The following is an 11,783-nucleotide window of genomic DNA, read 5'->3' as shown; positions in this document are numbered from 1 at the left end:
CATGATTGTAATAGGACAAGTAGACATAGGTAAATCAAAATCTGTTGCCTCCAATAAAGAATTATTTTTTATAGTCTCAGAATAAAATTGTATATAAACGATAGACAATTTTACGAAACATGATCACATCGATCTGTATGCGTAGTAATGTTATTTTTATTGCATTTCATTGACTTCTCATCGTACATATTTACGATAACATTACATTATTCCCCACATTAATCATATATTGATTGCAGTGTATAAAAAACACAACACCAAAAGAAGAAAACAATGAGACACATTGTAAAATTTCCTAGCTATGATATATCATTGTTATCGCAATATGGTGGTATTACGCATTAAAATGAAGAAAGCTGTAATTATTCATTCGATGCCCCTATGGTGGTAGTAGATAATTTATATGCAAAACATTCAATATTATTTTGAAATGCGAATTTTACCATATTGAAATGCGAATCTTATCTCGTAAGATATATAACATGAAACAATATAGACATTTTTAACACTATGCGGGGATATATTGTTTCCAATATAATAAAATAAGGAATTTAAAATTGTTGAAATTTGCCATCTTATCTCAACATAGTGTGAATGGCAATAAAATAAAAAAGTAATGACTGGCAATGTCATTCAGTTGATTGATATAGAATATTCGAGGGAACATTTGAAATACCCTTTGGCTGGAGGAATTTTTTTATTTATGTTGTTATATATGTCGTATGAGTAATAGTTGTCATAAGGCAGTCTACATTTTGCACTTGAAGTATTTTAGAATGGGAAGTATTTTAGTTTTTATACCCTTCACCACACTGTGGTACAGGGTATTTTTCTTTGTGCATATGTTTGTAACAGGCAAAAGGAAACGAGATAGACACATGGTTCCTTTTGAGAATATGCATAGAATCATTTTCTGAGTCTATTTACGCATGTCCGTCCGTCCATGTATTTTTGTGAACAAAGTACAGGTCGCATTTATGATCCGATTTGGATGAAATTTGGCATAGGTCACTTATTTGGCCCAAGGACGAACCCTACTGTAATTGGGAAAAATCGACTCAGATTTGGATATAGCTCCCAATATATTTTCGTCCGATTTAATGTAAATGGTGCACCAAAGTCCCTATATATCTCTCGATTTGCACGAAATTTGGCATAGCGTAATGAATTAGGTCTAGAATGATGTGTGTTAAGTTTCCTGAAAATCGTTTCAGATTTAGATATAGCTCCCATACATATTTTCGTCCGAATTAATGTATTTGGTGCACCAAAGTCCCTACATATCTTTCGATTTGCACGAAATTTGGCACAGCATAATGAATCAGGACTAGAATGATGTGAGTTAAGTTTCCTGAAAATCGGTTCAGATTTACGTATAGCTCCCATATATTTTTATATGCACCAAAGTCCCTATATATCTTTCGATTTGCACGATATTTGGCACAGCGTAATGAATAAGGTCTAGAATGATGTGTGTTAAGATTCCTGAAAATCGGTTCAGATTTAGATATAGCTCCCATATATATTTTCGTCCGATTTATATCTTTCGATTTGCACGAAATTTGACACAGCGTAATGAATTAGGTATAGAATGATGTGTGTTAAGTTTCCTGAAAATCGGTTCAAATTTAGATGTAGCTCCCATATATAATTTCGTCCGATTTAAGTTAAATGGTGTACCAAAGTCCCTTAATATCTTTCCGTATCCACGATATTTGGCACAGCGTAATGAATTAGGTCTAGAATGATGTGTGTTAAGTTTCCTGAAATCGGTTAAGATTTAGATATAGCTTCAATATCTGACCAACTGAAAAATTGATACTAGGTTGCAGAATGACATGTTTGTTGATCCAATTTCATTTTACTGGTCCTTTAAAAATACGACTTATGTTAGGATTCATCTGTTGAATATACCCAAAGTGGTGAAGGGTATAATATAGTCGGCCCCGTCCGACTTTACTACTTACTGGGTAAATATTGTTCCAAACGCTTCAAAATATTCACCTCTTAATTTAGTTCGACATTAAGTAATTGGTATAAGGGTTTTAACGAGGGAAAATATTGCCACAGACAAAGTCTGTAAAACACCAAAATCAAAATATCTGATGCAATTTTAAATCGATTATAAATTCCCATCTCTGACACAGCATTTGTCTGTCTAATCGACACATATAATATAACAATACTATCCAAACAAACAAAAAAAAACTTTATATAAGAGTCATAAAGATATATTGCAAAAAACATTCGTCAATCATCGCCCTTGATATAATTGTTAATTCAAATATAAAATTATTTGTTAATTTCTTCCAATTTCAGCCAATTATAATCCCGACGAAGATGAAGAATATCTTGCCTCCAAAAAGAATGGCAGTGTCTTGGGACGCATACAACCTGCGGACAACAACAATGTGACCAGAGTACCCTCAATTATTATTGATCAGCCACTGCGACGAGGGCATTCATCGGGACTATTCAGGTAATAATGGAAATTGTACACACACCGAACCGCAACAAAAATGAGTTATCTTAATTTAATTATTACTTCAATTTATCCACTCACCACATTTGATTTTCTTCTTCACATTTGTTTGTTTCCATGACCTCCACCACCATCACAATCGTATTAATTAATTTGTTTATACCATTGATTTCTTTTTAACATTTCGATTATTTGAATAAATTATTTACACAGTAATGCCAAAATTCACGAAGAAGATTATCGCCGAGAAACACAAACAAATGTACCAATGCTGGGACCGGAGATACTTGCGGTCTTTGCCAATTCGCAGATATTCCAGGATCATCAACCGACCAAATTGAATCGTATCAGTACGAAACCAAATTTGGCTGGAATACACTCACCCAAACGGGATATGCCAACCACACCCAAGGAATCTGATCAGGATCGTCTGCTGCGACGTTTGGAAGGTAATAATGAATCTACACCGTTTTTGCCCCGAAGCAATTGTACAAGTAATGGTGGCAGTGGCCAGAATACACCTGGCAATGCCACACCACATTTAAAGGTTAAATTCTATTTGAGCTGAGGCCGAACAATTCAAAACCACAATTCCAAAATTCCAATAAGAAAGTATTATTTTTTGTATTTTTATTAAAAAAATATATTAATTATGTATACTTAAAAAAAGAAACAAGAAACTTTAAAACAAAAAGACTTAATAACATATCGAAGATGTACTGAAACATGTATCACAACAATAACACAACCTTAATGTGCTGGCAACTGCCACATGGTAGCAATCTTATATTTCTAGGAATTTTATTAAATAATTAACATTTAATATTAAAATGTAAAACTGTAACCTCAACTGTATTAAAATTTAAAAAAAGAAAAAAACTAAGTCTCTTAGCTGTAACATTTGTTTTTATGCCAAAGATTAAGTTTTTCGTTTTTGTTTGTGCCGTTATTATTTTTACTTTTAAGAAATTCATTTTTTGAAAAAGATGCAATCGTCGTTTATATCTCCTCTGTGAAATTTGGAATCAAAAGAATATCCATTGTCATTAATTAATTATAAGTTCTAGATAGCTTATATATACTTATATTTATGTACATACATATACTTATTACGTTCAAATCATTTGTTTATGTTTTTATTATTTTTTTTAATGAAAAATAAATCATGGACTACCAAATGGTTATTATATTTCAAAAAAAGAAATTAAAAAATAATTATAAATTCTGTTAACTATGGGTATATTGTTTTATAAACCTAAATTTTAAAAGTAATTACATGAGTTATAAAATCAATAAGAAAAGGATCAAAATGATCGACTGCGTGATACCCTAAATACTTTGGGTATATATATAAATGTGGTACGTCGCCTGGTAGATTATTTGCATGAAATCAGCGGAAATTATATATGAAATCTACGTTGACATATGTACGGATCCAAAGCAAACTTGACATCCATCATTCTGTACCTAATTCAGAAGTCTATCCAAAATTTTCTGTTAATCGGAAAACCCTGGAGTCTTTGGTGTAACATTTACATGAAACCGAATGAAACTATAAATGGGAGCTATGCATCTTACATTTTAAACTCGAGACTAATCTAATCCATTCTAACTTCGAGAATCCAGTTATTACAGTCACTCAGCAAATAAAACTTTGATAGGACCATCAACATACAGAAAACCAGTAAGGAAAGTAGTAAAGTCGGACCGGGCGGACTATATGATACCCTTCACCACTTTGGGTATATTCAACAGATGAATCCTAACAGAAGTCGCATTTTCAAAGTACCAGTAAAATGAAATTGGATCCATAAACATGCCATTCTACAACCGATACTAAATTTTTCATTTGGTCAGATATAGAAGCTATATCTAAATCTGAACCGATTTCAGGAAACTTAACACACATCATTCTAGACCTAATTCATTACGTTGTGCCAAATTTCGTGCAAACCGGAAGATATTAAGGGACTTTGGTACACCATTTACCTTAAATCGGACGAAAATATATATGGGAGCTATATCTAAATCTGAACCGATTTTCCCAATTTCAATAGGGTTCGTCATTGGGCCAAATAAGTGAACTTAACATTTCTTGGGAAGAAATAGTTCATTCATCTGGAATCTGTAATGCCAAATTATATTCACGTGGGTGTGAGAATGCTTCTAAAATACCGGAAGCAGGCGGAACCTTTATAAGTGGCTATGACAAAAACTTTATGCAAATGTATTGTTCACCTTTCAAGAACCTGCCAAAATACAGTCCCTTTGGGGGGAAATTGCAAGATCTTTATGTGGAGGTCCTATATACAAATTTTCTACGAAAATATTTTGTCTTTCCACCAAAAACCCGGAATATTAACATACACTCACTTCGATGAGCAAATTCAGTTAAAACCTTCAAAATACCTTGACATTTATTTGGGCCCATTCACCTATATCGAAGATTTTGCTCACCCTCCCAGATACCACTATTCGATATTACAGCCACTTCATTGGAAAAATGCAAATAAAAATTTCTCTCTATTTTGACAAAAACAAATGTATTCCTCAGGAAAAAACACAACCACCATTCATTGTTCGGCTGTGTTTTGTTTTGGCATCGATCTCCGCCTCTCCCCTAACTTAATGTTCGTTATTTTTTCAACTATTTATTTGACTACTGTTTCTGTTGCAAACCACAAACGACTTTCCACTCACTCAATTGTGACTAGTTTTGCATTCCATTGTTTCTTTATTTCAGACCTCTGCATTGGTGTTACACAATTCGCATATGTATTTTCCAAATTATTTCGATATATATATATAAGACGAATTGATACGAAGAACAAGTCCTACCGACTGTTCAACATTGTATATGGTTCTTCTAATGACGCAGAACATGTAATCTATATGTAAGTGTAACGAAAACATAAATTCAAAATAGAAACAATTAAGCCTACAAAGAATTTTCTGTGTCATAGTCCAAAGTTGTTTTTTTCGGTGTATAATATTCTGGATGGATATGTTTAAACCAAAAACTCGGAATATTAGAAATTACAGCAAATTTGGTGAGGAAATGAGGCTAAACCTTAAAACTACCAAAAAATGGAGCAGAACCTTTATATACGAGCTGTGACAAAAGTTAACCTATATTGTTAAACATATGCATAGAAATATCTTAACCTCCAAGAACCAGAAATGGCAAATTACAGCCACTTTAATAAGGAAATCCGGCTATAACATACAAAATATCGAAAATTAGCGGCTCCATTATATGGGAATAACTAATCGTGAAACATGCTAGGAGTAATAGCAATGCATGTGCAAATTGCGATATATATCTCGATTTTAACGATAAGTTACTATGATTTGGAATGATAGGGAGTAGGAGAATTTTGTAAACAGTGGTTAGAAATCGAATTGTCAATTTCACTGTATTTTCGTTTATTTAAAATCCCGCAAATTGAAAATGTTGCAGAAGAGTGTCGCTAAGAGTGCAACATATTTCCTATTAATTAATTGAATTTCCTTACTACATTTCATTTTTTAATTACACTATATATAAACATTGTTCATATAGACTTGTATTGTTTTTAATACACCACCCTGCCAGCATTTACAGAAAGATAACTACTCTATGCCCATATCTTTGGGATTGTATGTGGAAAGGAGTTTGAAATGTCATTGACTTCTTGGTGTCAGTCTGTCTCTTTATTGTTTTACAACTTTTTTATTTTATTTATGCCGATAAAAACAGTAACAATTTTGTCAACATACATACAGGCATATTGTGAAAAAAACGTTATAAAATTGTCTTCATATTTTGTAATGCGTATCTAGAGTGTTTCACGCTTAAATGTCGGCCCTTCATGCTATTAATATTAAATACAATGCAACATTAAATAGCAGACACTCCAGGCCATTTGTATAGAAACACAAAATCCTAATGACACGGTGACACAAAACCAAGATCTTGGTATGGGGTTGTGAAAAATTCTTATGGGGGACTCCGTTCAATAATTTTGAGATGAGTGTCATATTTTGGAAGTCAGAAATCTTGTGGTATTTAGGTTAGGTTTAGGTTTAAGAAAATAAGGACGGAAAAGGCCCATAAAAACGCGAGATATAAGTAGCATATGTTTTCCAAAAATATTCCTCATTCGATTTTGCTGAAGACATATCTCAAAAATAACCTGCAATAACTTCAAAGAAAGATATAACTATTTCTCTACATAAATTTTAGAGTTACAATAAAAAATAATTACCCCCTAACTTAAAAACTTGACCTATGGCAAATTTGTTCTTCTGGATTCCACCCCCCAAAATCTTGCTGTGTTTTTATCTTCAACTCTACATTACTCATTGTGACCACATTTCATTCGTAATTATGGGTCTCTTGTTTTTATACCCTACACAACTATGTTGTCAGGGTATTATAGCTTTGTGCAGCCCCAAGAGCTTGTATCGCCGCGAAATATTGGTCCTAGACCAATCTTTAAGTATACCGATCATCATATCTCGACTAGCTGAGTCGATCTAGACATGTGTGTCCGTCCGTCTGTCCATTATATTTTGAAACACGATACAGGCCACATTTATGGACCAATCTTCACGAAATTTTGCTTGTAGTATGGGTTCTGGCCAATGAAGACCCTTATTGTTTTGATCGGTTAATATTTAGGGGAAGAAATGGAACAAATACTTAATTTTTTTTCTGGTCGCTCCAGTGGCCGCAATTATGGTCCAAACAATGTGAATTTTTACATGGAGATTTTGATAAAGATCGGTCAATATTTTTATGGCGTATACATTTACTCCTGAAGGAGATAGACCCGAGAAGTTGGCATAATATCCAAGAGGAGTGGTTGACCTTTAAACTGATACTAATTATATTGTCGTATGTACTCGGATGTGTGAGTTACACATAAATATTTACAGGTGCTTACGTACTCAGATATTAGTTAGCAACCCATTACCACACTAGATGGAGAAAATATAACTTTGATCGTTTTGAAATTGTCCATGAGGTTTCAGTTATGGTCAAGGACAAGGACGGTGATGATCAGATTATAATTTTTGGATGAAGTGGGCCGAAAACTTAATTTTTTGTGTTTTTCCGATTCGATATATAGACCACAATTATAAGCCGAACATAACAACACAACTCCCCGTGAAGGGAATCTGGACAAGTAAATGGAAGGGCTGTACTGAATATTAGTAATATTCGGAAAATATGTCAGTGTAAGGAAGAGGTGCTATTGACCTCTAACCAGGCAAGAGGGTGCGAATATCACGAAATATTTCCCAGGCTCCGAATAAAAATCTGCAGAAGGTTTGAGTTCCGTGGTAGTTGTGTAGGGTATCGTATGGTCTGCCCCGTCCGACAATACTGCTCCGCTCACTGGTTTAGACTCGATTTAGATGTTTTAAAGCACTAAATGCATTTTATCAATCAATTAAAAACTTCATAAATTTCATAAATGCAATTTTTGTAGCGATGGACTCAATTGCTGCACTGTTCTTCTATTAGCTTGAACTTTAATATAAAGCTGTTGAAATCTTGAAATCAACGTCAGTATTCAATTTCACTAAAGTTTGGAATTTGTTCCATTCAACACAATGTTTATATTAATATTTGAATGCAAATACAAACCCTTTCAAATTAGCAAAATAATATAGTAGTAAAACTCGTTTGTGACTATAAAAACACGTGAACTTGCCAAATCTATGTTAGAAATGCGAAATGCACATCGTTTATTGGACAAAAAAAAAAATTAAAAAAAATATAAATATTCAATAGGGTGATGAGGCAATAAAATATTTTACGGTAATTTAGCTAGAATTTCACGATTTCGCAGTTAAATATTTATATAATGATATTTGGGATTTTAATTTTTGGTAGGAAAATTACTACGAAAAAATTAAATATAATAGTCTTATTCAATTTGTGTATGAAATAGGATGTTTCAAAATTATTGACAATTGTTATATTGTGTGATTTTTTGATCTTATCTATTTGAATAGAATTTGAAAGGAATCAAAATCGTTAGTCTATTAATTAATAAATTTATTAGGGGGTTGAAAATTATTTAAAAATGTGTGTAACCCATTTAAATTTACAGATGGAAAAATATCTGTAAATTTAAAAATAAATTGGCGATATTTTTGGAATTGTCATATGATACATTTTGAGAATATTTATTCACCCTCTAAAGAGCCTGCAATTCTATTAATATGTCTAAATAAATCAAATGTGGATTGAAAAGTGGCCAATCGCAAAAGACTTCCGAATTTTTTCATTGGTTTCCATAGATGTGCGTCTAATCAAAAAATTTTATTGTGACAGAACTTTCGTTCCATAAGCCGAGCTTAGAAAAGATTTCCAGGCGTGTCGTTTTTCCAATTTGAAAAATTTTCGGCGATCTTTCTAACGTATTCTTGACCTTCCCCTTCTGCGAAGGTCAAGCATCAACTGGTTCGCTTTTATATGGCATCTGGGCTGGGGCATCTGCAGCTCAATATGTCTAACAATGTCGATGTCCGAGAATAGCTGGTACAACTCATGGTTCATTCGACGGCGATATTCACCGTCAACGCAGATCGGCCCATAGATCTTTCTGAGAATTTTTCTCTCAATCACTCCAAGGTCTGCCTCATCTGCTTGCGTAAGTACACATGCTTCAGATGCGTATAACAGTACGGGTAGTATCAGCGTCTTGTAGTGTTTGAGTTTGGTCTGGCGGGAGGTGGCCCTGCTTTTGAGTTGTTTGCTCAGAACATAATAGCATCGGCTGGCCATCACTATCCTTCTCCGAATTTCAAAGCTGATGTCATTCGTTTTATTTATGGCGATACCAAGGTATATTAAATCTTTGACTACCTCGAAGCTGTAGTTCTCAAGATCCACAGTTAGTCCAAGTCTACTGGACGTCTTGCGCGTTGATACCATCAGTTTGGTCTTCTCACCGTTTACTGCCATACCCACTTTGGCAGACTCCTTCTCAATTTGTTCAAAGGTGGCTGTTAAGGCTCTGAATGTTCGACCCATTATGTCGATGTCATCGGCGTAGGCGAGTAACATGTGTTGTTTGGTGTACAGAGTGCCATTTCTGTTCACTTTTGCCTCTCGTATGAGGATGTTAAAAAGGTCACACGACAAACTATCACCTCCGAGAGATCCTTTCCGACTTTAACTGCTGATCTTGTGCCTGTTAAAGTTATCCTGCATTAATTTTGCAGAAATGCTAAACGCAGACATGGCTTTATACTCCTCTGAACGGATAGGGCTGTTGATAGCGGCTTTATAGTCGACGAATAGGTGGAATGTGTCTATGTGTTTTTCGTGGGTTTTTTCCAGGATTTGGCGCAGAGTGAAAATCTGGTCAATTGTGGATTTGCCAGGTCTGAAGCCACATTGGTATGGGCCAATAATGTCATTGACCATTGGCTTCAGTCGTTCACACAGTACGCTGGATAGCACTTAATATGCGATGAGAAGGAGACTTATTCCTCTATAGTTGACACATATCGTCTTGTCTCCTTTTTTGTGCACGGTACACAGGATGCTGAGGTTCCAATCATTGGGCATGCATTCTTCAAGCCAAATTGTACTAATCAGCTTGTGCATGCTCCTTACCAGCATCTGACCACCAGTCTTGAATAGTTCGGCTTGTAACCCATCGGCGCCTGCTGCTTTAATATTCTTCAGCCGATTGATTGATATTCTGACTTCATCTTGGCTAGGTGGTATACACTCTATACCGTCATCTATTATTGATTCTGGGGTATCCACTTCATTCCTACTATTTGATACCTGAAGTTTTTCAAAATGCTCCTTCTGTCACCAGATTTCCTTCTTTATCTCTACAGGAGGATGTGCCTGCGCCAAAGGCTTCGGATTGGTGTTTTACCCGTTGATAGAATTTTAGGACTTCATTCTTACTTCTGTACATCTCGCTTACTTCTGGCATAGCTTCAATATATAGGACCAATCGCATTTTGGATATTTTGTATAGCTCTAGCCACATGTTCCATTCAATGTCTTAATAGGTATTTAGAGGGTTCAACAAGAATTAAAAATGTGGATAACCCAGAATACATCAATTCATTCTGGAACGATATTAACATGAAAGTTTCAACAATTTTTTCCCATCTGAAGACTTGTAGGAATAAATTAGCGAACATTTTTATTTTTGGAATTGGCATATGATAAACATGTGATACATTTTTGGGAATATTTATTCACCCTCTAATGAGTCTGCAAATATTCTTTGTTTTTTTTTTGTTTGATTTTACTAAAATGTGTTTTATTGTTTTTGTTGTCATTATTATTTTTTATATATACAAATGTGTAGAAATCTAAACTGTAAAATTGGCATTTGTTTTAAATTTTAATAAAATAAATCTAGATTTACGTCGCGATATTTCTACAGAAATATTTATTAAAGCACTTCTTATCTTTTTTAATATATATTTTGAAGATTGCGTAGTTGACACACATATTGGCAACAACTGCAGGTTTTTTACCAATTGAAAAATATATCGGCAATAGATAGCATAGCAATTAATTTTTACCGATTGTTATCAAGAAGTACTTGGATTTTTAGATTTAAGATTAAATAAATATTTTTTTTTGCATTATAATAAAAGTGGAAAATTCCTAAAAAATTTGTTTCACATCTTTTGGAATTCAATATGACACCGAAGTCTTAAAAATGTATCATATATTCACTAGAAATAGATATAAAAACTGTAGGTCATGTTTACATTCAATTTTTTTTATTAAGGGAACCCGCCACCCATTTCCGATTTGAAATTTCCAAAGCAGCTGGGAAATGAAGGTTCATTATATTGAAGAATTGTAACTTTGCACATATGTATTTGGAGACTTATTTTGCGGTTTTTGGTTTGGTGCATTCAGTTGTGAGTTACAGGGTGTTAAAGTGAACAAAAAGAAAATTCGGTACATTTTACCGAATTCATTAAACAAATCGGACATTCCGATGCATGTTAAATAAAGTCCTATCTATATATATAAAAGAGCTTAGAGTTAAGTGAGTGAGTGACTGACAGATCATCGCCCAGACGAAACGGCTGAAGCTAGAAGCTTGAAATTTTGAGTGTGGGTTGTTGTTGGTGTCTAGGCGTGTATGCGTAAGATAAGGCTGGGTTTTTGGAAATTCGAATTAGAAGGGTACGAAATGTACCAAATATGGTACCCTCTGTATTAGGCGAACGCGAAGAGCTAGAATTCTGAAATTTGGAAAGTAGGATTTAGGTGAATAGATAGAGTTGGAGTCTCCAAATTGGGAATTAAATT

The 11,783-nt window shown here is 34.0% G+C and overlaps 1 protein-coding gene across 1 annotated transcript; it reads left to right on the top strand.

The window, feature by feature from the left end:
• Positions 1-2,319: 2,319 nt before the first annotated feature.
• LOC133337127 (uncharacterized) lies at positions 2,320-3,050 on the top strand (the record flags this gene model as incomplete). The annotated part of the gene is made up of 2 exons (XM_061545387.1): positions 2,320-2,479; positions 2,696-3,050. Coding segments are annotated over 2 exons (515 nt in total), but the record flags the coding sequence as incomplete, so codon positions are not given.
• Positions 3,051-11,783: the final 8,733 nt, after the last annotated feature.

Source organism: Musca vetustissima, unplaced genomic scaffold (assembly GCF_032173495.1).
Source record: "Musca vetustissima isolate MV318-11 ecotype Yass unplaced genomic scaffold, APGP_CSIRO_Mvet_v1 utg415638, whole genome shotgun sequence".
NCBI lineage: Eukaryota > Metazoa > Arthropoda > Insecta > Diptera > Muscidae > Musca > Musca vetustissima.
This window is presented reverse-complemented; position numbering and strand designations above follow the sequence as displayed.